Genomic DNA, 25,704 nt, shown 5'->3' with positions numbered 1-25,704 from the left:
GCATATAAAGATAATAAATTACACTATCGAGAAAAAAGAATTCCTAATATTCTTAGAATGTCTTCATCACTTTCTTGTTTCACCCGAGTATTATCAAATTGAATAATATAGTTACTAAAGCATGAACAAGATTCACCACTTTGCAATCTTCTAATCTATGGTTATACCACGCTCCATATATATGGTTTGTTGGCAAAGAAATGAAGAATGAGCATGCATATGATTGGGAAAATGAAAATAAATATGAAAAAGAAACAGATACATAATTAATTTATCTCGTACAAATAAATAAGAGATTCCTAAAATTTTATGCAAAAAACTTGCGCACTACAAGAAAAGAGAAGTCTAAGAATGCTTTTGTAGTTAATTAAATAAATCACCACTTTAAAAAGTGTCCTTACCGTGAAAGTACCAAATCTAATTAAGGACGCTTTTAGCCAGCTTCGGTGAATTAGTTTTTGGGACGTTTTTAACACGCATTTCCAACATATTGGGACACTTTTACTTGGATTTACACACGCTTTTAAAAAGCGGATATTAGTGACGGAAATTAGTGTACACTACAATAAAACGCAGATATTAGGAGTAGTGTACACTACAATATGGAGTATTTGATTAGGTGAAACACTCCTTGTCCCCTCATTAAGTAAATTACAGCTTCAGAAACAGTAAATCGAGATTGGAAGGAAATTAAGCAGCCTCTTTGATTGATAAATCTCTACCCCCTCTCCTCAATACTTTCAACTATTACTGTGCAAAGCTTGTGCATAGATCTGAAAATCAGATATCAAAACAACTCCTACTTAGTTATATTACAACAATCATTATTTAAACATTAATTTATTACATGGATCGAATGTAAGACAAATATGATTGATTTGCTAAAGCTCAATGATCTGGAAATAATATACAAACATCAAAACAACTCCTACTAAGTTACATGACAACAATCATTATTTCTAGATTTATTTATCACCTGACTTGAATGTAAGACATATATGATAGATTTGCTGAAGCTGTATCTCTATGAAGCCACAATGCTCCACAACAACTCATCCAGCAGACATTTTCAATTTAGTACTATTACTATTCCTCAAAGAGAAGAAACTGCCTGGTTCATATAACACGACTTGTATAGCTTCTATTAGTTAGCTAAAACCTTTGTTGAAACAATAGTTGAAAAATAAACAGAGTCAGCTATCATATTCAAGTAGACAAATTATTACCAGCAAGGAATTCAAGAGAAAACTAAAAAAACTAAGTTGAGACTTACATTTGTTATTCACCAACAGCACATGCATATATAATTCTAGATCTAGAAGATGGTAGAAAATACTCTAGCACTTACCTATCCAGTCCCCTACATATACACCAAACTTGCAGGAGACTAGTTGTTTGTAGCATCCATTACAAGGAGAATATTATTATGGTTGGTGTCTAATAATCATAGCTACCATCAATAGTTCTCTTTTGTCTAAGGCACATGAAAAAAAAAAAGATGAGGCCAAGTACTATTGTACCTGTGCTCATTTAACCCATGTATGATGATAAGAATTCCCCAGAAACATAAGACTATTATGAGTAAAACATAAGAACTACAAAGGAAAGACATGATCTTGAGGTTTAAAAATACCAACACTTAAACAATAATATTGAAATATAGATCCAAATAATACATAACAGTAAGCAAAGTAATTACTAGGTGTATTATATCATAAAAAAACAGCTAAAGACAATCATTTTACTATAATTTGTCCATTTACTTCAGCATAGTCTGCCATGTCACCAATTGCAGCATTTATCTTATCCAAAGTGATCTTTCACTTCATGTACTACAAGTTGTTAAATCTTAGACCTCCTAGCTTGAATGAGCAGATAAAAGGTTGAATACGAGGATAGCTTTGAAGTGATTTTAAGTTTATTTAGTCCAGATCACAACTGATATACTGACTGTATAATAGAGTTAACTTACAGTGGCAGTGAATTCAGTTCATCAGCAGTAATATACCCACATTGGAGCCGAATCTTGACCTTTATTCTCCTGGAGTAGAAAGTGAATGCATAAAATGAAAAATCACTCTATTGTTTCTCAATTATTTCCTAGAAGTAATGCAGGGTTCATATCCAATACAAATGACCAATGAGCTCTATGAAATAGCCAAGAAAACAAGAACATGACCGAGTATGTTAAAACACTATAACATTAACAAAAAATAGTACCTCACTGACTTCATCTTCAGTAATTCTTCCATCTGCATGTTTATCAATCCTGCATTCAAGAATTCATTTAAAATGTATATATGTGATTGGAAATATGAGGATTAAAGATAAATCCATGGTTATATGAGTAATTACATGTCAAAGAAAGTTTTAAGTCGACAGTCAAAACTCTGATCAGCAATCTGATCCTAGAATTCCTTGTGCTGCTCCTTGGTAATGGTGAGAAAAACAGACATTGTCAGTAAAGAAAATGTAGAAGACTAAAAATCCCAGGACTATAGCCGACCACCAACATAGAATTAAGAAGAGCACGGCTGAGAGCCTACCAACTATTCCCAATAATTCGATAAAGATAAAAAGTTTACATTTGATGGAATGGGAGACAGTTATCATCTCTTGGACTTGATTCATCAAGGTCGATGTCAAGACCAGCGGTAAAGTTGTCCCTGGAGAGGACTTCAATATTCTGCTCATAAAAAGAAGGTTATTAAGATTGCTAACAAAGAAGCTCGTAGAGAAGAAGCAAACAAAGTCATACTTACTCTCAAACCAAAACACTTGTTTTCTGGCCAGAGGTCAATCGACAAAACAATAGGCGTTAGTGAAAGCGAGAGTATGCTCTTGCATAACAGTATGCTCTTGCGTAACATAAGCTTATCACAAGACATCAGCCCATTCAAACTGTTTTATCCCATATGTTGTTTAAACAATACCATATAAAAAATCCACCTAAAACAAGATAAATGTTTAAATAAGCTTATCACAAGACATCAGCCCATTCAATCTGTTTTATCTCATATGTTGTTTAAACAATACCATATAAAAAATCCACCTAAAACAAGATAAATGTTTAAATAATGATCTCATTATAACATTCTTCATATGTCCAGTAACTACTGGTGAAAGCAGCCTTAAAACTGCATTCAATTATGCTCAATATCATAAATTCAATTATTCATTGTGCTCAATATTATAACTTCAATTATAAAATCTCACATTGCAGAAAGGAACTATATCAGTTTTGATAAATAATCAAATTACATAAGAAGAAATGACATATTTGTAAAGTCATTTTTTATTTCAGAAAGCAGTTTTAAGAATTTCTAAATTCACAAAACCGAAGATGAAGGCATGTATGAACAAAGCATAGATACACAAAATACCTAAATTCAATATGATTTAATACATTCCAGATTGACCAATGATCAAACTCATACTCATACTAAAAATTGAACACTTAAAATTGTTTCACTCAATTTTCCTTTTATCATACTCACTCACAAGGAAAACATGCAGACTCATAGGAAGAATATGTGAGAATTAAGCTTGAAGTTTCCTCAATTTTCGAGAAAATAATCAGACTCACCTTCTGAAGCTTATCTTTAAATTCCTGAAGCTTTTCGATGTGGAGAACGAACTCATCGTCGATCTGCGCTCCAAATTCTCTCCGCAATGAAAAAATGAGAAGGGAAAAAGGAAAATGAATCACTTATATGTATACACCAAATAAATTAATAAGGGAAAGCAAAATCATCAAGGAAACGCTTATACCTGGCCGTGTTAGGAAGAAAAAAGGAATAAACATAAGATGCAGGGGGTGGAGGAATTTCGCGAGAGGCGAATGTGATGAAAGCGGGGAAGACTCTCCGCTGTAGAATCGGAGAGTGGTTTCAAGCGAGAGATGGTGGATTTGCCGGATTTCATGAGGAACTGTCGGCTTGGAGGAAGATGAATGAATGAAGGAAGGAAAAATGAGGGCAAATTTGGGGGAGAGTTGCGTGAATCGGTAAGATATTCAATTTCAAGTTTCTGTGTTTTGAGTTTTGAGTAGGTCTCGGAAAAAATACCGAAAAAATGATATATTGTTCGTATCGTATTGAAAAATATCGAAAAATTATTCAATTTTCGATATATCGTAATTTTCGATACGATACGATATCGTATCGAAAACTTTCGATACGATAACGATATGAATTTCCTTATATCGCGATATATCGTTTTATATCGAAAATACGATATATATCAAAATTTTCGATATATATCGATATTATATTTTCGATATATATCGAATTATCGAAATTTAACGATATATCGAATTTCGATACGATATATCGAAATATCGATACGATAACGATATGAAATTTTTTTATATCGAAACTTTCGATACGATAACGATATGAAATTATTTCATATCGATATTTTTGATACGATACACGATACAACGTTTTCGATACGATATATCGTATCGACCCACCCCTAGTTTTGAGTTTGTGTCTTTGATGAAAGTTGGGATAAAAAGTGTCCCTAATTAATGACGCATTTAACAAAGCATTTCTTAATGTATCCCTAATTTAAGTATTCAAAGACGCGTTACTTTAATCTTCTCTCAACTTACTACACTTTTATTTCCGCCCTTAATTTAATCTACTTACAAAATTGATTGCGTTTCTAATTTTGTGTCTTTGTATACAATATGTATTTGTTCTAGTGTTGAAGCAATAAAATCAAATAAATTGCTAATGATATGTGGAACCCTAATTCAGCGTTGAATCACAATTGCTATGAAATAATCGGGTAGCGATTCACCTTTCTCTCGCTAAACCCGTTGGGAAAAGCGGAAAGAATAATGTTACAAGCAACATAAAGTTAGTTACCTCTCATTTTCAACCTTTTTCAATAGGTCATGTTCAAATTTACTTGCTCACTACGCTCTATTTACTTTCTAGTAAGTTATTTTTGAGAGAGATAGTGATATTGTACTAGTTCCTACATAAGGTAACAAGAGTCTTCAATTTTGCTTAGTGAGAATTTGATTGAATTTTAATTACATACATTAAATAAGACATTTTAAAAAAAAAACAACCAAACAAGAGTTTTATTTGGAGGAAATAGTGAGACATTGCTTCGTGTTTTAGAGTCTATTGAAAAGCTCTTAATTGATAATCTAACATTCTGATGAATAATGAAAGGTTTTAATCTTATTTTATCTCAAGAAAATTTTTACTTGATTAAAAAAACTGATTAAAAGTTAAACAGCACGTGTGAACAGCAAGTTCATAAGAAATCCCAAAAATAGAATACTGTGTTATAGTACATGTGGAAATGAGAAGAATAAAAGGATAAAAAAGAGTCCTGTTCACACGAAAAAATATTTTCTGTTTCAACTTTTCACCAGAGATTAATATTTTAGAAGCATTACTTAGAAATAAAAAATAAAAAAGGGTTAGTCAATAGCATGTAGTCCCACATGATGACCAATTCTAGCTTCAATATATTTGGGAAAAAAATAATTAACGTAATTCAGCGTCATAATGTTTCTTAATTAATAATTAGTACTACTCAAATACTTAAAATAACATCGATTTTATCTTGGTTGTGTAGCGTTGAACGGTATGGTGCACTTAATTATCAATTTCTTTCTTAATTAAGTATTTAATCACTTGTTAATTATACTTTTAATAATGTCATCTGCTCTTCGAGTGAGATGTTGTTTATTTGTTAATTAATGCACTTATTAATTATGTTTGCTTTTTATGACATTTTTATAAATGTGTACATGGAAGGTTGAAAGCGAGAGTTACAGATGGCGATGGGAGAGTGTCTCCGAGAAAGAGGGGTGAGAAATCATTTGGTGCATTTTAATGGAGTACAATTTTGTACCATGTGGTCCCAAAAGTTGGCTGAAAATGTTTTTCTTTCTAAAGCTGCTGCTCTCTATTTCTGTTATTTTTCCTTAATCAAGTCCAAAACTTTTCTCTTTTCCATTTAACATACCAGAGAAAATGTTATATATTGTGTTTTCATATATTTATATAATAGGCTATGGAAGTTTAATAAAATTTTATTGAATTAACAAATTATATTATCGGACAAAATTTTGAAAGCCTGAAATGGGTCATTTTCTTAGTTGGAGAGTAAGTTACACATGCTAGCCTATGCCTGAAGTTTGGAGTTTTTTTAGTTTTGATAATTTAATAATAATAAATTATTACTAATATTAAGTTTATTAGTGTGAAATGTTGCAATATCCGAGCCATAATACTACTCTTTATTCTTAAGTCCATTAATCTATTTCCATCAACTAGAGATCAAATCGTATTGATAACCCTAATTTTAGAAAACCAAATGTTCTAAATCCTCATCCAACAAATGCTAATTCTCCACTTTTACTTTGAAAAGTTGACTTGTTTATGATAAAAAATGCTCAATGTAAATAGTCACGTGGGCTTTGCTGAACTTGGGGTTGGGAAAGGAGTTAGTTGATGGCGGTTTGAGAGGAAGAGCAGAATAAATTACTAAGACTAAGACAGGGATGAATCTTTGATATGAATTCCAAAAATGGTACTTCTTATATATTACGGAAGCTATATTTTGTGTTATCTACTTTATTAATATGGCTTAAAATGGGATGCATCCTATATTGAAATGAATATCAACATCAATATTAATGAGCCGTAGCCCTCAAGTCATAAAAATAATACTACTAATCATTTGTAAACCGAGATTAATTTTGTCTCTTTAGACTTGATCTACCTAATTCTAGTATCAAACTTACTTAGCTACAAGAAACAAAGTAGTACTACTCTTATTAAAACTTTAACATCAGTATAACATGCGTATTTATGTTCAACATTGTGTGTATTTTTCACGTCGTATGTGATGTTATGCATATTCATGTGCAAAACTATCATAGACACTAGTACAAAAAATCTCAGAAATGAAATTTTCTCTCTCTCTCTCTATATAGCCTTCACTCCTGCACTCACTTTCTGCATCACTCTAGTTTCCATTCTCTCTCCAAACATTTCACCTTCTTTCACACTATCTAACAACCACTTACTCACCTTCTTTCACTCTCTAAACCATGGATCAGAAAGAGCAGGCTTCTGATGTACCGAATTCATTTCCGGCTACCATCGGCAAGAAGCTCAACCCTAATGCTCCTGAATTCATCCCCCGCGCCTCCTCCTCCACTGCGACACAGCCTCCTCCACCACTCTCTTCACTGGTACTACTTGCCAATTTAAGCACACTAAATACTAAAATAGTAAAATGATCATGCTATTATTTATCGCCTCTCTCAAGTTGCTGAGTATGTTTTCATACATATTCTAGTGAATTAATCCATGATTCATATTCTAGTGAATTAATCTCTTAGTGATTCTAAAGAAAAAGAACTCTCACTTAGTTAAGAGTCTACCAAATTTCTCTCTTTGTGGTCTCTGGTGGAACTTAGTGGAGCTCTTAAGGGCTCAAACCCCCTAAAACCATTTTTTAGTATTTTTCTTCAACAATTTTTTTATATTTGTCCAAATTTAAGAATAAATTAATACGTTAAATTAACCCCTATTAATAATCTAAATCATCTAGAAATCTACTTTTAAGCAAAATGGTATAAACATAGCTCCTATCACCTTTGTGATTCTAAAGAAAAGAAAAAGAAAAAAAATGAAGTGAGAAATGCCCCTCACGTAGAGAAATCAGAGGATTTACCGTCACCACGACCACCGGAAATGTCGTTAGACCGATCACTGAGACGTCCAAAGATAGGCTTACGTAAAAAGGCTGGAAAATTGAGCCGGTTGAGCGAATTAGGACGGCGGGGATTGAAAAATGGGGCCGATGATTATTGATGAAGGTGATGCACCTCAATATTTTGTTTATGAAAATTGGGCCGACTAATTTAATTGACATTTTTTGGGCCCTCTTTTTTTGATAGTTCAGCTTTACTGGCCCAATTCTTTTATTAAATAGACTAAGTCCTAATTAAAGTCTGATCTAGTAATTAAATTATCTTTTATGCTTTTTAATTCATTGATTGGGCTCTTACCTTTTAAGTTTTTAATTTCTTTTTCCATTTCTAATAAGTCTAACGAACTTCTTTTATTATTTTGTCGTAGACAATCTCTGGGCCGTCTTTACCAAGTTTCCGCTTTGTCCATGACATTTTTGAGGACGAGTTTCCAGCACCATATTATTATACACACGCACGTCCTATGAAGATGAAAGTTGTCCTTTGTTGGCCCCACTCGGTGGACGGGGTCGACTTGGACAGAGTTGTACCAAAATTTTATATTCATGGGATTTTTTCAAAGGATAGAGCGGTTTGGCTATCCAAAAGTAATTATGAGAATCTCGAATTCAGAAGGAAAGCTGAATACCGACATGGCCGATTGTGGGAGGTTGATGGGGTATGTCTTATAAATATACTTTAAATATTTTTATTATTAGATATTTATGTTTTAACATAATTCTTTTCAGTTGTTTCAAGAATACAAAGATGAAATACCAACGTATTGGCCGAGTTTGAAAGATCCAGAGAGTTTGGAGGCGGCGAAAGAGTTCTTTTTGTACGAATGGAGGAAACACGGATTTCGAACCGGCATGAATGCACGGATGTATTTCTTTTACGCACTTGCCATCAGAGCTGCAATAACAGATAGTAAGTATTTTTATTTGTAGTTTTAGATTGTTAGTTACAATTTATCGTTGTTAGTTTTTAACTTTTGTTTTCAGATTTCGACATACCCATTGGAGTTCCAATCTCATTGAAAGAAGCGTTCAAGTGCATAAGAAAAGTGATGGGTAAGCTATGGTTATTTGGGAAACCAATAGGGGCAGAACTAAATCCGAAGATACACATTGGAATTGGTATGATTGGTAATGCTCACACGATCAATGACATACGACTACCGTTTTTACGGTCGATAAATAGTAGACGTAAAGCTGAATTTGAATATAAAGGTGCAAAACCGAAAGAGGAATCTCCAAACGCAACCATAGATGAAAACATTTTAGTGATTTTACCCTCAAAAAAACAGGTATGTATTTCGTTTTAAATGAAATTTTATATACTAATAATTTTTATACTTAATTAATACTGGTTTTATAATACAGATGGAGCAGCTGCTTGCGAAAAGTGGAGGTGTCAGTCTCAACGAGAAATTTGCTGTAGTATAACTTTGTACATATTTAGGCTATGCACATAATTCTGTTAATAGTACTAACTTTTGTTCATATTTTAGCTATGCACATAATATTGTAAAGGTGTAATGGGTACAATTTGGTGATTTCTGTTTTTTTAATTCTTTTGAAATGTCAACAATATTTTTTATTCAAAAATTTCATTTAATTATATATACATTGAATTACAGATTAAAATAGAAACAATATTGAAACCTGTTCAGAAATTTGAAATTAACAAGAAATGGCTAAAATCTTCATTAAGCATTAAAGGAGGGAAACTATGAGTGCCGATTCAGGATTACAAAAAAGGAGGAAAATATAAAATTCCAATCATTTTCACCTTCCAATGTAAATATTAAACTAATTTCACATTGAAGGCCGTGATGAAGTTTAACATCCAAAAAGAAAGAACTTGGTTGCACAGTTTCTGCTACAACACAGCAACAATGGAACCCTTAGTCATGGAGTTCAAAAGGAGGCAGAGGAGAGTTTCAGAGTAAGTAGGAGCACTGTTGACTGGATTATACAAACATAAAGATAAGCTGAGAATTGACAGAAACAGGGTAAGAGCATCGTCTGTCCTTGAGAAGATGGCTTCTTAACTTGAGGTTAGTAAAAGCTTAGTTTCAAGCAAGGAGCTGAGACCACACACCGTCACTTACCCAAGCTAAAAAGCTGGCTAGAATGAGGTCATGGACCAAGTACAATCTTTTTTCATTATTCAATAATTACCATTAAGCAAACTTTTGATGATAAAACAACTTGACGAGTGACATTTATCCCAATAGCGAGAATATCAGTATCACTCAATAATCCTATTGGAAAATATTGTTCGAATCCCTAATGTCATAAACAAAAACAAAAAGATAACAAGCTACGCTAGAATCAATAGTCTTTCTGCTTCAGTCACATCCTCTTCTTTTCCATAGTTCTCACGCTCAAGCTTCTGATGAAGTTAAAGTATTTAATAATATTAAATTAATCTTTATAGTACTATAAAGGATAAGTATCAGGCATTGAAAATGAGCTGGTGAAAACAATAAAAAAGGAAATGTACCTTGAAATTTAATTGAGTTGAACAAAGCTCTCAAAAAACGGAATCATCATTGGCGTATTCCTGAAACCAGCCGATGACCAATCGATACCAAGATGCTTCAACTCTCCAGTGGCACGATCAAACATCACTAGCTCGTCTGTCATGCTTGCAAGATACAGTAGCTTACCATCCTGTGAAAACCACACCGGCAGCTGAACACCACGAATATGGAAAATAGATTCTCTTGTCCACGATCCATTGCTCATAATCCAAAGCTCATATTTCAAAGGTACTTCATCTTGATATCGATTATCTTCATCAAACCAGCATGCAAGAGCACTTAACAACCCTTTATACTCCAGAAAATAATAATGGTCAGGGCGATCAAGTGAGGGTAAAGGAGAGGGTAAACTGGATAAAGTTTCGGTAGAAAAGTCAAATGAAAGGATAAAACCAGACTGTCCTTTTAGACTTGCTCTACAATAAAAAACCCCATCTATGCATGCTCCATTGGATTCCTCCCCACAATCGAAGTCAGGGCATGGTATTCTCTTCCAGGAATTAAGTTCGAGTGAATACAATTCAATGTGATAACTCACATCAGGTACATACCCTCTTTCATCTTTGATATAAGCCGAAACAATATTCAGCACTTTATAATCTTCAAATTTATGGTCATACCATAGTCCTGTTGAGTTAAGAGAATGTCTAATGCAAGGATTGAGTTCCACTAATGGCTTAGGCAATATTTTATACCCACCCGTTGTTGGGTTCCAAAGAGCTTGACTACGCGATATTCTATCATAAAAATGAAAGAGGCCATTACAACTAGCCGTAGTGAAGTAATATCTTTGTTCAGATAGAAAAGTGGGGATATGTATGAAATACTTGGGTGAGAGGGTGCCATCCTCTTCAAGGGAATATGCAACAAAATAAATCTCAGGAATACAATCACAATAATTGACAAAAATGTCAAGCTTAGGCTTAGGGCATATGTCTAGTTGTAAGCATGATGCACATTTTGTCTCAGATACTTCGGGATCAGGTTCATCAGAGTAACCTACAAAGTAAAAAATGAAAACATTATGCAATTGAATTTTCCACATTTTTTCCTGTTTTGTTCATATGGAGTAACCTACACAGTTAAAAAGGAAAACTTGGGAAATATATACCTATCCAGCGATTTCTATCCAATTGATTTCCATTGTTCCTCCTCAAAGGCGGTGCACCTTCGATTCTCGTATTATCCATTATAACTTCTGCTTCCGTCGTATCAACCATCCCAGCTTCCACCATATCATTCATCATAGCTTCCGACTCTCTAACAAAGTTTAAAAATTTCACGCATTTAAACAAATACTACAAACAAGTCAGATATAGTATTAAAATGAGAATACATGTTTTCTCAACTGCTAATCTGCAAAAATAACTTACAAAGACAAAGCGTCGAGGTCGAGGATAAGGCTGATTTTGGACAAAGTATTGTCTTCATCATCTTCTTGTTTCACCTGATCCTAAGTAGAATCATATAGTAATTAATTACTCACAACTTTAAACAATTTGAATGAAGGATAAGCATAATGAATTGATCCGAATGAGTTGATGAGAATAATCAAAAGGAAATTTACCTCCTCAAGACATGAAACTCCAAAGATCTCAACCATCTTTGGACATCTCATAGGGCTATTGACACTGAGATACTTCAACTTTCCGGTGGCACAATCAAACAACACTAGCTCATGACGAAGGCTTTCAAAATACAACAGCATACCGTCCTGTGAGAACCATATCGGCCTCTCCATGCCAGGAATATGAAAAACCATCTCATCTCTTGTCCACAAACCATCTCTCATAATCCAAAATTGATACTTCCTAGTCGCATGATCGTCATATTTCCAAGGTACAGAATCTTCATTGTCCGAGAATACAAGAGCACTTAATAACCCTTTGTACTCTAGAATGTAACTACGCTCGTGAAACCAACCATCTGGCAAGGGTAGTCTGGAAAAAGTTTCAGTAGAAATGTCGAAAGAAAGGATAGCTTCATACATTGTATGGTAAAAAGTCCCGGATACGCAAGCCGCGCTACTTAGATCACAAGATTGAGTCCAATGTTGTGAACTGCTGTATTCATAATCTTTGCATTCTATTTTCTTCCAAGAATTAGTTTTGAGTGAATACAATTCGATGTGATGAGCGGAATGATCTTGATAGCTTGAATCGTATTCCAAACGAGTATGAAAAAGATTCACCACTTTGCAATCTTGCAGCGTATCGTCATACCACATTCCACTTGCTTCATGATAGCAAGCAGTGCAAGGTGGGGATTCGAACCAGCATGGTGGGGGTTCCGAATACGGCTTGGGGAGGATCTTATACTCACTAGTCCGATTCGGACCATGATAATCAAATAGAGCATTACATCTAGTCATGAAGTAGAAATGTTTCATTTGAAAAGAGGAAGGATTTATGTTATCTTTGTTTGATATATTGATGCTTCCATCTTTTTCAAGGTAATATGCACTAAAATCTCCACACTCACACAGATCATTCATCATACCTATCAATTCTATAACAAAAATACTAATTAAAATGAAAATAGATGTTTTCGAAATAACGTACCAAGAACTGGAGACTTTCTTTCTGATTTTACGATTAAATATATATAGTGGATGTGGGCTTATATATTACTGGAGGGAAAAATATTCTTTAATTTATGAAAATAAATGCAATTAAATAGGACAATTATAAGCACGCCTCAACAAGAAAAGCAAAACAGAATAAATCAGTCGATCACAACTTATTTTTACCTTAGGATTTGGTACCTAATATATTTGAATAATTAATACAAATATTAACTGAATTATCTCTAATTAACCTAATGTAATAATTTGAATAATTAATTTTAAAATTACATTATGATATGTTTGGAAAGTTATTAATCGAAAACAAAATAATAATGTTATTGTGATTCATAATTTTAAAAATCACTTTAAGATTAAAAATGGATAAACACACTGTAAATAAAAAGTTTGGAAATACCAATCAGCGATTTCTATCCAATTGATTTTCATATATTGTTCCTCCTCAAGGCGGTGCACCGTCGATTCTCATATAATCATCCTAACTTCCTCTGAATTAATCGTCGTAGCTTCCGATTCTCTAACAAAGTTCAAAAATTTAACGCATTTAAACAAAACAAGCAGTAAGAAATGCTAATATGCAGAAAACTTACGAATTACGAAGAAGAAGAAGAGGCGTCGCCGATTTTTGGTGTTGAGGTTTCTTTCTCATTTTACCCAAATATACTAAATACTCCGAATAATACGTTATATTCAAATAAATAATCGGCAAAATATTATCTCTAATTGATCCAACAATTAAAGTATGGAGTACTTTTTAATTATTAATAATGATTAAAATATAATCAATAATTCTAAAATTATATTTGTTCGTAAAGTTAATAATTATGAATTGGTACTTTTTATTATAAAATTTTTAAGAAATTATAGTAATTAAAATTGCTAGGATAAAAGTTTGGTTGCAAATGAAATTTGTTGAAAATTAAAGAGGAAAGGTCAAAATTGGTTCTAAACATATAGCCAGAATATCAATTTGGTCCAAAACATTCACTTTTTGAAAATCAGGTCCAAAACATTTGAAATCGTTAACGAAGTGATCCTAAACATTTGACATCGTTGTCGAAGTGGTCCTTTTCCGTAAAAAATTAACGGTCAACGCCTAATTAATGGTTTTTTAACTTAATTAATATACTAATGCATAATTAATTAAATAAAATTAAACATAAAATTAATAATATGCAAAAAAATTCCAAAGTCGACTATTTCTCCCTCTTTTTCCTTCTCTTCCAGCAATGGACGGCGACAACAATGGTGGACGACGACGATTTTGATCTCGGACAACATCAATGCGGAGAAACACACGATGACGACGATTTGTGGAAGAGTGAGCAGAGAGAGAAAGACGCGACGACGTTGAGCGCCGGAGAGAAGAAGGGAGAGATTCCGATTTAGGAAGAACGAAAGAGAGATGGAAGAGAAGGAAAAAGAGGGATAAATAGTCGATTTTTGAATTTCTTAGCATTTTATTAATTTTATATTTAATTTTGTTTAATTAATTATGCATTAATATATTAATTAAGTTTAAAATTTGACCGTTAGTTTTTGACGGAAAAAGACCACTTTGACAACGATGTCAAATGTTTAGGACCACTTCGATAACGATTACAAATGATTTGGACTCGATTTTCAAAAAGTGAATGTTTTAGACCAAATTGATATTCTGGCTATATGTTTAGGACCAATTTTGACCTTTACTCAAAATTAAATTGTAACACCCCGCTTTTTCGAACCCTAATTTTTGTGACGTGGAATTTTTTGTATTAAATGCTTTTAATGCTATGATATAAGTGAAATTAAATTGATAAATGATTTATTGCAATATTCTTGTGACCTAATTGCGATATGGAGTCGAGTTTGAGTTGAATGGTCAACTTGTGGAATATGTGACGTGGCTATTGAATAGTCAATATTGTGGAAAATATGACGTGGCCGTGGAATGGTCAAAGGTCGTTTGAAAATGTGAAGTGGAGGTGAATTTTCGAAAAGGTGGATATTTTGATGTGGGAAGAAATAAATTTTGTGGTGAAATATTTTCCTAAGGGATGAGTGAGAATTTAATAGGAGCATTATTTAATCATGTGGAATTTTCGACCCTCCTATTTATTGGAAAGAAATCCTATTTTTCTGGGATTTAATTATTGCTTGGGATAATTATCCAAATTAGATCCAAAGTCCAATATTCCTTATTTATTTGGTGAATTTTCGGCCCCTATGTTTTCTTTAAAGAGATTTTCGAAAATCTCTTATTATGGGAGAAGAGATTATTTTTATTATATTATTTGATCCCTTGTTTATTCTCTTCCATAAATAAATTCAAATACCTAGCATATCTTGTCAAATATAAGGAGATCCTACCATATCCTAATTAAATTAGGATATTCAAATAAATCCCATTTGAAAGGGTCAACTACACGCCACTTTCCTTTTAAATTGGGGAAATCTATTATTATTTTTCTTGCTCCGTGATATTTTATTCTACTCCGTGAAATATTCAAATTAAATCATAGGCTAATTATTATAGCCTAAATTTCGAAATCCCCTATTTTCTCAACCAAATTAATGCCAATCACTTCCATATCTCTTCCAAATCTTTAATTTATTTAATTAAAGATATTATATATTGCACTCTATAAATAAGAATGAGAACCTAACCCTAGCACATCACAAATCACGCCCCCCACTCCCAACTTTCGATCTCTCTCTCTCCCCCACTCTCTCAAATTTTTCTTCTACTTTCTCCATCAATTCTTCATCTTTTGGAGAAGAATTGAAGCTGCAATTCAAGAATTCATTGAAGAATCAAGATTTTACTTGTTTCTACCGTTTGTTTTTGCTAGAAAGGTTACTTCTATTATTAATCTTTTCTTCCTCTACCGATTAATCGGTGTTTCTGAGTCCACATGCATTTAGAACGAGGGAAGGGAAAATTAATCGGTGAATTTGGATGCATGTGTGTGTGTGTGTGTGTGTGGCCGAGAGTGTGTGTGTGTATGTGCATGCCTCGGTAGGCGTGCACATGTGTGTGGTGTGTGTGCGTGTGTTGTGTGTAGAAAAGCACTCATGCGTGACACGAATTGATGATAAATCTGGAATTGTTGTGTGAATAAAAACGATATGATAATCGTACTTTGATTTTGATTGTTGATTTTGAAAATAATCGAAGGGAAAAGGGAAACGTGAGATCATGCATAATTTTAATCCATGATTTGAGACTTATTTGAAAAATATGAACTAAAGGTGATAGTTCGCGTTCCCGGTGTGATATCAAGAAGAAGTGCGTTTTTGTTGAACTCGAAGGAAATCGAGGTGGGCTTTATTCTAAACTCTCTTCTATGTGCAAATTTATGATGTTGGAGAAATAAGGGTGGATTGAACTGTTATGCCATGCCTATAAATTATTTTGGATATTGTGAGTGTTGGTTTTGCAGCGGAAATCTATTTAGTTTGATTGAAAGATTTACATCTAAACATGCTTTTATCTGATTGTAAACTAGAAACATGTTCATAAGCATATAATCAAGATCATACTGAATATATATGCAATTAAATAGAACGATTTACCGTATGAATTCAAGCAATTGAATTCGAACTCCTTCTTCAATCGATCTCTACCACGGATCTTCTGATCTGTTCCCTTTAACTTGAATTTGACCTTTGTGTGGGCAAAGCTCGTCAAATCCTCAAAAGCCGGAGAAGAATTGGAGACAGAAATCTCTAAGGAAGAAGAACCCTAGAAATCGATATTTCTCTGACAGATTTCAGAGAACTAAAAATATCGGTAGAATTCATTCTGTCTTCTCTTCTTCTCCCTTTTATATTAAGTTAATTATTTTGGGCCAGACCAGGGATCTATGGAGGATTGGATTGGGTCACAATTCAGGCTTTCACTAATTAAATTAAAATTAATTTAATTCAAGCCCAAACTTAAATATTATTATCATCCACTATAGATATAATATTGACTGCCCGTCCAAACCGAAATTACGAGTATTCCGGGACTTCCTCTTTAATTAAATCATTTCCCGTGTTAAAGATATAAATATCCATTAATTAATATCAAGTCTGCTATCTGACTTTTATTAATTAATTTCTTTTTCCAAGAGTGGTCTAGTTTAGAAACATTATTTATTATTCATGGAATAAATTCCAACTGGCCAGTTTTCTGAATAATAAAACCTTTTTCTAAACACCTCTTGAGGATATTATCAGACTGGCCTCTCCCAGCACACGATTCATTGCAATAACAATACTAGCACCACTTAGACATTAATGATCACTACCCAATCTATCAGGATTCTTGGGCAACGAAATACCCTCACCATTTGATAAGTCAAAGTTGTTTTCAATTAATATCGTATGCTCAATGTTATGTCAACAATGATTAAGAAATGACAATCACCGAGACCTCGTCTTTCAGTAAATAGCCAAGAAAGACTTATCACACTGTTTGATCCTTTCAGTGCTATACCACACCGACGTCGTTCATTTCCTTAGGTAAGGAAATTTTCGGACTGACGTCGCAACCTTTCACGATAGGTAGTCAAAGTCTATCTAGGTTGTGAAACATTTTTCTTACTGCAAGAACCGACAAGTTACCTACTGTGAACGCCGCTCACAACTCGTCTACTGTGCAGAAGACTAGACTCATTTTGCTTAAACTATGTATTTAAATGGAAAACATATTTCAACATCTCATAAATACATAAGTAACCCATAAGCAAAACACATTGTAACAAAATATTCTTTCTCATTAAATGGTAAAAATGGATAGAAGAGTTATTACATATACAAGCATACGAAAGATGCTTTTCCAGTATACTAAACTCTAACAATCTCCCACTTATACTCAAAAACAGCTTTCGAGTATACCAAAACTGCAAAATCCTCCCACTTATACTCAAAAACAGTTTTCGAGTATACCAAAACTGCAAAATCCTCCCACTTATACGGAAAGCGGGTCTAGGTCAATTGAACACCTAATCCTTTCACGGGGTTAGACTGATACCTTGCTACCATGCCAACGGCAAAGCAAATATCGGGCCTTGTGCATAACATAGCATACATGAGACTCTCAATTGCTGATGCATAAGGGATCCTTCTCATAGCTTCTATCTCAATAGGTGTTTTAGGACACATATCCTGAGACAGAGTGATTCCATGACTAAAAGGTAGAAAACCTTTCTTGGAATCTTGCATGCTAAAACGCTTAACTATCGTATCAATGTAAGATTCTTGAGATAGGCACAACATCTTTTTCTGGCGGTTCCTTAGAACTTTAATGCCTAAGATGTGTCCAGCTTCTCCCATATCTTTCATCTCAAATTGACTTGATAGCCAATCTCTCATGTCTGACAACATTTTCTTACTGTTTCCAATCAACAGTATGTCATCTACGTAGAGTACCATAAACACTACATTCTTACCTTCAACTTTCTTGTACACGCAGTTCTCATCTGGGCACTGCTCAAAGCCAAAAGACTTCACAGTTTGGTCGAAACACATGTTCCATGATCGAGATGCTTGCTTGAGGCCATAAATGGCCTTCTTAAGCTTCCACACCATGTGTTCTTTGCCCTTGACTACATATCCCTCGGGTTGTTCCATGTAGATGGTCTCCTCAAGACTTCCATTTAGGAAAGCTGTCTTGACGTCCATCTGCCATACTTCCCAATCCATGTAGGCTGCGATAGACAAAAGAATTCGGATTGACTTGAGCATAGCTACTGGCGAAAAGGTCTCATCGTAATCGATACCTTCTCTCTGGGTATAACCCTTAGCTACTAGTCTTGCTTTGAAGACTTTAACTCGTCCGTCAGGTCCTCGTTTACGTTTGTAAATCCATTTGCTCCCAATGGCAGTACAACCTTCAGGTAGGACTAACAAATCATAAACGTCTTTGTCTATCATTGATTGTAGTTCAGAATCCATTCCTTCTTTCCAGGAATGACTATCTGAATCTGCCATCGCCTCTTTGAAGTTCCATGGGTCTAATACATTGCCGTCCGGGTCTAAGTCAGATGACTCACCCAAACCAATGTACCTTTCTGGTTCACGAGGAACCCTCCCACTACGACGAGGCTCTACAATTTGTGGTACAGAAGTTGATATCTCAGGTATAGATTGTACTTGTGTTATTGGATCTTTGCTTGTTGAAACTGAAGTATCTCTTAGTTCCTCAAGAGCTACTTCACTGCTGGGCTTATGATTCATCACATAATCTTCTTCTAAGAACTTAGCATTTGTGCTAACAAATACCTTCTTATCTCGTAGACTATAGAATTCATAGCCTTTCGTTCCACTGGGATACCCTACAAACAAACATACCTCAGTACGAGACTCCAACTTCGTTGGATCTTTCTCCAACACGTGTGCTGGACAACCCCACACTCTGAGATGTCTTAGACTAGATTTTCGTCCAGTCCACAACTCATGTGGTGTTGTAGGTACTGATTTGGATGGTAAGTTGTTCAAGGTATAGCTTGCTGTGAGCAACGCGTGCCCCCAGAACGAAATAGGTAACTTAGCATAACTCATCTTCGATCGAACCATTTCTAAGAGGGTTCAATTCCTTCGTTCAGCTACGCCGTTCTGCTGGGGTGTTCTAGGCGCAGTCAATTGGGATTCAATTCCCGCCTCTGATAAGTAGTCCAAGAACTCACTACTGAGGTACTCGCCTCCACGGTCAGACCGTAGAGACTTGATTGTCTTACCATGTCGCGTCTCCACAAGTGCCCTGAATTGTTTGAACTTTTCAAAAGATTCTGACTTGTGATGCATCAAATAGACATATCCAACTTTCGAGTAGTCATCAATGAAGGTGATGAAATACTGAAAGCCGCCTCTAGCTTTAGTATTCATTGGTCCACACACATCAGAATGAACGAGCTCAAGTACTTCCTTGGCCCTATTACCCTTGACCTTAAATGGTCTCTTAGTCATCTTGCCTTCCAAACATGATTCACAAGTTGTATAAGGTTCTATTTCTAGATCCTTAAGTAGACCTTGGTCTATCAACGCTTGAATCCTAGTAGGGTTAGCATGACCAAGTCTAAGGTGCCATAAGTACGTTTCGTTCATTGAAACAGAAGAAGATTTTCTTTTTCGAGAAATTTTCGAAGTTGAGTTAGATTCAGTTTTATGTTGCATATACTGTGTAGACATTATAGTGTAAAGGTTGTTTTCCATGATACCACGACAGATATAAGAACCACATTTCTTGATAATGCATGAATCATCAAATGAAATCGAATATCCATCAGAAACAAGTTTAGAAACTGAAATTAAATTTCTTCTAAACGAAGGTATCAACAAAACATTGTTCAACACTAAAATTCTATCACTAGAAAAACGTAAATAAACGTCTCCCACTGCAACAGCTGCCACTCTCGTAGCATTGCCCAGCTGGATTTCGATCTCTGCTTCATTCAACTGCCTTGTTACCTGCATAATATTAGGATCAAAGCAAACATGATCAGTAGCTCCAGTATCAACCACCCATTGCTGAGTAGATACAACTGCTAAACATGATTCTACAACGAAAGCTTGGTGCATACCTGAGCCATTGCCCTTTTTAGGACAATCCGGCTTCCAATGCCCCTTTTCACCGCATTTGAAGCACTTGCCGCCTTGCTTCTTGTTTGTGTTCACCCGTTTCTTTTTGCCCTTAGCTATCTTAGGTGCTACAACAATCTGGGCTTTCTTCTTCCCCTTACCTGGCTTAGAGCCTGAGGAAGACGGCCTAGAACTCATCATAGCAGCCTTTGTCTGGATCATAAGATCCTCCGTTGACTGCAACTCAGTCAACAGTTCAGCTAGGGTGTAAGCCCTCTTGTTCATCTCGAAATTGAGCTTGAACTGCTGATAGCTAGCTGGCAAACTCTGAAGGATTATAGTTACTTGGGACTCAGGATCAATGGTCCCTCCCAAAACCTCAATTTGATTGAGGTGGCTCATCATCTCGAGGACATGGTCCCTCACAGGTGTGCCCTCCTTCATAACCTTAGTCATGATGCTCCGAAAGGCTAAAGACTTAGCCGCTCGATTCTGAGTACCAAAAAGGTTATTAAGATTGTTCATAATCTCAATAGCAGTGTTCATGCCTTGATGCTGATGTTGAAGCACTGTTGACATAGAAGCCAACATGTAGCACTTCGCCATCTCATTGGCTTTACACCACTTCCTGTATGTTTCTTTCACTGCTGCAGAAGCATTTGCAGCAGGTACGGGTGGACATTCAGTAGTGAGCACATATTTGTACTCTTCGGCAGTGAGAACGATATCCAAGTTTTGTTTCCATGCAATATAGTTATGACCTTCGAGTTTGTGTTCTTTAAGAATAGCGGAAAGAGGATTGAACGACATCTTGTTTGGATTTAGCTGAGAAAAAGAATAGCTTATTGTTACAAACTATGTAAGATTCTAAAGAGTAAAAACCATTAAAACAGTTTAGATTCTCACAACAGTCAAATAGAATTAAGTACGCCTCTAGGGAGGTCAAGTAAAAAATTCATATTTAACAAAATTCTGGTCACAACATCGACGAATAGTCCAGAGACCACTAAGGTGGCATGGCCGCCAAACGTTGCCTAAGCTTGTACCATTGAATATTCACACCAAGAATTTCGTTTCCGTATTGATACTCCTTCTAAGGAAGGTCGCACGCCACAAACAAAATTCTAGAGTTATCTCACAAGTCAATTTAATCTTCTGAACTTTGCAATTTCTTAGGATTAAAGCTCCCACTATGGTGGGTCGCGATAATATTGGAAATCACGTCTAGATAAAATTGAACTTAATTTTGAGAAGTCTAACCAATGAACTTGCTGTTTCTTAGGATTAAGGCTCCCACTAAGGTGAGTCGCGTTAATATTGGAAACTGCTTCATACATAGACCAATTCTTTGGAGACCATATACGACAGAGATCGTAATTATCGCTTAGTTATTTTAAGATATGGTTTTTCTTTTAATTATCACTTAAGTGAATTAGGCAGAAAGTTCACTTATATTAATTTCAAATTAATAGATAGTTCTATTAAATCCATGAAATTAAACTAAGATAATTAAATAATTTGATTAACTAATAATTAATTAATTATAAATAATTAATCAAATATTTTATTTAATTAATATTAATCGATTATTATTAAATAATAATAATAATAATAATAATATTAATTATAGTACTTATCTTTTTCCATTAGGTTTAGGAAATCTAGATATAATAGGATTTAGTTGAAAAATACTTATCCAAATCATCTTAAGATATATTCTAGATAAATAAACTTTATCCAATATCTTATAGATAAGGATTATAATTCAAACCTAACTATATCATGATAAGTATATATTATGGAAATAATCTACATTAAATTCCAATTTATTTATTCCATATAAATGGAATCCTAGATTTAATAGGATTTATTAGGCCTGCTTAACCGGTTCTCTGGTTCTCGGGTACCCGATACCGGAACCGGAACCGGCCGGGTAATTGAGGAACCGGGAACCGGAAAAACCGGTTTCGGTTCCGGTTCCGGTTCTTATGCTTTCGAAAATTCCGGTTCCGGTTCTACCCGGAACCGACCGGTTCTTACCCGGAACCGAATAATATATATCAATTTTAGAGATTATAAAATTTAAATATAAATTAAAATATTAAACTAAGGACATTTCATTTGTTTTATTATTCTTAAAATATTTTTGATTATCCTATTAGCAAAAGTGATTACTGCCTTTGCAAAACGAAAGTACTATTACTTTTTGTGATCAATCTTCAATCTTTCGCACCATTTGTTGATTTGCTCCTATTATGATAACTCAAAAATAATTGATTTTTTTAAAAATAACTCATAATTAATTAAAATTTTTTTATTAAAATAATCAAGTTTAAAGTGAATGATTAAATGTATTAATATATCGATTTTTTTCTAAAATCAAAATAGAGTAATTAAGATTTTGGTCTTTTGAATATTATTGCCTTATTAGAATATTGGTTGTATAGTCGTATTTTGTTGTGCATAGATTTTAATTTTTAGTGTTAGATTTTTTAGTAATTTATTAAATTATTATTTTAGGTATTTAAATATTGGTTGATGCATATTGTTATCTTGTTGATTTGCATTTTTTTATGTTTATTTGAACTTTTAGGTATTAACCATTTTAGGTATTTATTGAATTATAGTTTCTAGGTATTGGAAAATTGGATGATGAATATTGTTATTTTATTGATTTGTATTTATTTGAATTTTTCGGTATTAATTGTTATATTTCTATATGTTGAATTATTTTAAAATAAACTACAAATCGGTTCCGGTTCGGAACCGGAACCGACCGGTTCTTACCCGACCGGTTCGGAACCGGAACCGGCCGGATCCGATTCCGGTTCTGGTTCCCAAATTTATGAAAATTTGTAACCGGGTACCCGGTCAACCGGACCGGATAGAACCGGAACCGGCCGAATAAGCAGGCCTAGGATTTATTTGAACAACTAAATCTAATCTAACTAGGATATATCTAGATAGATATAATCTATCAAAATCCTAAAGATATAGATTAAATTTCAAACCTATTTAAATCTTAATAAATATATTTAATGATATTCCATATAATAATTAATTTTAGTTTTAGTTACATAGCATTTGGCCGATTACAATAGTATCAATGCTAACTATAACTACCAAAACTAATTCCAGTAAGACATGGAGTCTCAATATAGTTTTACGCAAGAAACCAATACAATATTCATAAATTGGTTTCACAAAACATGTAGTAGTAATTCACAAATATTGTCATGCATTACACACGTAATATTGGATTAAAATTTGGAATCCCATTATTTCCACAATTCTCGTAATCACAGTTCACACGCAAAAAGCATTGACCAATTCCACAAAACTAATTAATATTTAATTCATTCACGCAACAAAACATCCCATCTTCCATAATTTACGTAATTTGATGCAAAAAGTAGGCGTTCAACCAATCAGTTCACAAACTGCCGAAACTTGCGGCAACGTTCAGCGCTGCTCTCGGATGTGTCAAGCACGTCCAGCAGTAGCTTCCGTCGGAGCTTGAAACTGATCGTCGTTCAGGCAGCCTTGGTGCTGCTCTCGCCCGAGAATACTCAGTCAGCAGCACCAACCACCAATTGACTCCGTTGGACTCGTGTCTGCCGCAAGAGGCTGCTCTCGGCCAGAAATAATGATCAGCAACTTCCTCCGTCAGCCACATACCACGGGAATCGGCGACGCCGCTCTCGGCCTGAAAATCAGGCAGCAACGCCGTTCATCTCCTACTAATTCCGCTTCCTTGTCGACCAGCTAGCCCCGTCGCATGGTCGAAACTTGTCGACCATCGGCACCTGCTTCCCGTCAACAAAACGTGTGTGATCTGGAACTGCCCTCGGCTTTTAAACCGACAGCTCCCACTGAATTTACATGGCATGGGGCTGTTGTCAGCCATGAACGGCCATCAGCTTCATTTTGTCCATGCGTGAAAAACATACGATCACTTAGGTCATGGTTGTCATGCCATGACCTTGATCAATGCATAATTAATCGTCTTACCCAAGGGCACGATCAATTGAATTCTTTTCGAAAGTTCTAGATTCAACAAATAATTAATTGAACACTAAAACATGAATCGAAAACCACAAACATGCTATTCATACAATCAAAGCACGTAGTAAATCAAACAATCAGAGCCTAAAAACAGGCTCTGATACCAATTGTTGGTTTTGCAGCGGAAATCTATTTAGTTTGATTGAAAGATTTACATCTAAACATGCTTTTATCTGATTGTAAACTAGAAACATGTTCATAAGCATATAATCAAGATCATACTGAATATATATGCAATTAAATAGAACGATTTACCGTATGAATTCAAGCAATTGAATTCGAACTCCTTCTTCAATCGATCTCTACCACAGATCTTCTGATCTGTTCCCTTTAACTTGAATTTGACCTTTGTGTGGGCAAAGCTCGTCAAATCCTTAAAAGCCGGAGAAGAATTGGAGACAGAAATCTCTAAGGAAGAAGAACCCTAGAAATCGATATTTCTCTCACAGATTTAAGAGAACTAAAAATATCGGTAGAATTCATTCTGTCTTCTCTTCTTCTCCCTTTTATATTAAGTTAATTATTTTGGGCCAGACCAGGGATCTATGGAGGATTGGATTGGGCCACAATTCAGGCTTTCACTAATTAAATTAAAACTAATTTAATTCAAGCCCAAACTTAAATATTATTATCATCCACTATAGATATAATATTGACTGCCCGTCCAAACTGAAATTACGAGTATTCCGGGACTTCCTCTTTAATTAAATCATTTCCCGTGTTAAAGATATAAATATCCATTAATTAATATCAAGTCTGCTATCTGACTTTTATTAATTAATTTCTTTTTCCAAGAGTGGTCTAGTTTAGAAACATTATTTATTATTCATGGAATAAATTCCAACTGGCCAGTTTTCTGAATAATAAAACCTTTTTCTAAACACCTCTTGAGGATATTATCAGACTGGCCTCTCCCAGCACACGATTCATTGCAATAACAATACTAGCACCACTTAGACATTAATGATCACTACCCATGTTAGAGTTTGTATACTAGAAATCACGTTTCGAGTGATTGAATACTGTAAAACTCTTATTTTATTTTCCAATGAATAAAACAGATTATTTTTGTCATAATGTTGTTATGTTTTACATTTAATGGATGTTAATGCATGTTTAAATGTATAAGTTAACTTAACAAAGTCTAAGTCTTTGTTTTAGTAGACCGGTTGTGGGCGTCGTCCACTTTAAGGTAATACGGTCAGTTCTAAACAAAGAAAAATA

General features: G+C 34.4%; 3 protein-coding genes and 1 long non-coding RNA gene across 6 annotated transcripts; all 4 read right to left on the bottom strand.

Annotated features, from left to right (window-relative positions):
• Positions 1-787: 787 nt before the first annotated feature.
• LOC125217738 (uncharacterized) lies at positions 788-4,007 on the bottom strand. Its single transcript, XR_016134582.1, has 6 exons — positions 3,772-4,007; positions 3,587-3,672; positions 2,586-2,686; positions 2,356-2,429; positions 2,221-2,269; positions 788-2,041 (listed from the first exon to the last, which is right to left on the bottom strand). It is a non-coding gene; the product is annotated as an uncharacterized LOC125217738 (long non-coding RNA).
• A 5,622-nt stretch (positions 4,008-9,629) lies between these two features.
• LOC148933842 (uncharacterized) lies at positions 9,630-13,524 on the bottom strand. Of its 3 annotated transcripts, XM_089068800.1 has the most exons (7): positions 13,458-13,524; positions 13,265-13,384; positions 11,851-12,646; positions 11,657-11,736; positions 11,395-11,543; positions 10,244-11,282; positions 9,652-10,132 (listed from the first exon to the last, which is right to left on the bottom strand). In XM_089068800.1, the coding sequence occupies exons 3-6, from the start codon at positions 12,508-12,510 to the stop codon at positions 10,252-10,254; spliced, it is 1,920 nt and encodes a 639-aa protein (XP_088924926.1). In that variant the 5' UTR covers positions 12,511-12,646; positions 13,265-13,384; positions 13,458-13,524; the 3' UTR covers positions 9,652-10,132; positions 10,244-10,251. The 3 variants fall into 3 exon arrangements, with proteins under 3 accessions (XP_088924923.1, XP_088924922.1, XP_088924926.1); XM_089068797.1 differs by having other exon boundaries at positions 9,630-10,132; positions 11,657-11,730; positions 11,851-13,384; XM_089068796.1 differs by having other exon boundaries at positions 9,637-10,132; positions 11,851-13,384.
• Positions 13,525-20,284: 6,760 nt separating this feature from the next.
• Positions 20,285-20,733, bottom strand: LOC148933841 (uncharacterized). Its single transcript, XM_089068867.1, has 2 exons — positions 20,418-20,733; positions 20,285-20,304 (listed from the first exon to the last, which is right to left on the bottom strand). Exons 1-2 carry the CDS (start codon positions 20,698-20,700, stop codon positions 20,285-20,287), a joined length of 303 nt encoding a protein of 100 aa, XP_088924993.1. The 5' UTR covers positions 20,701-20,733.
• On the bottom strand, positions 20,729-21,225 carry LOC148933840 (uncharacterized). Its single transcript, XM_089061779.1, has 2 exons — positions 20,850-21,225; positions 20,729-20,742 (listed from the first exon to the last, which is right to left on the bottom strand). Exons 1-2 carry the CDS (start codon positions 21,223-21,225, stop codon positions 20,729-20,731), a joined length of 390 nt encoding a protein of 129 aa, XP_088917905.1.
• Positions 21,226-25,704: the final 4,479 nt, after the last annotated feature.

The sequence above is a fragment of the Salvia hispanica genome, chromosome 1 (assembly GCF_029641045.1).
Source record: "Salvia hispanica isolate PSC_SH4W2 chromosome 1, Shi_PSC_v1, whole genome shotgun sequence".
NCBI classification, from domain to species: Eukaryota; Viridiplantae; Streptophyta; class Magnoliopsida; order Lamiales; family Lamiaceae; genus Salvia; species Salvia hispanica.
This window is presented reverse-complemented; position numbering and strand designations above follow the sequence as displayed.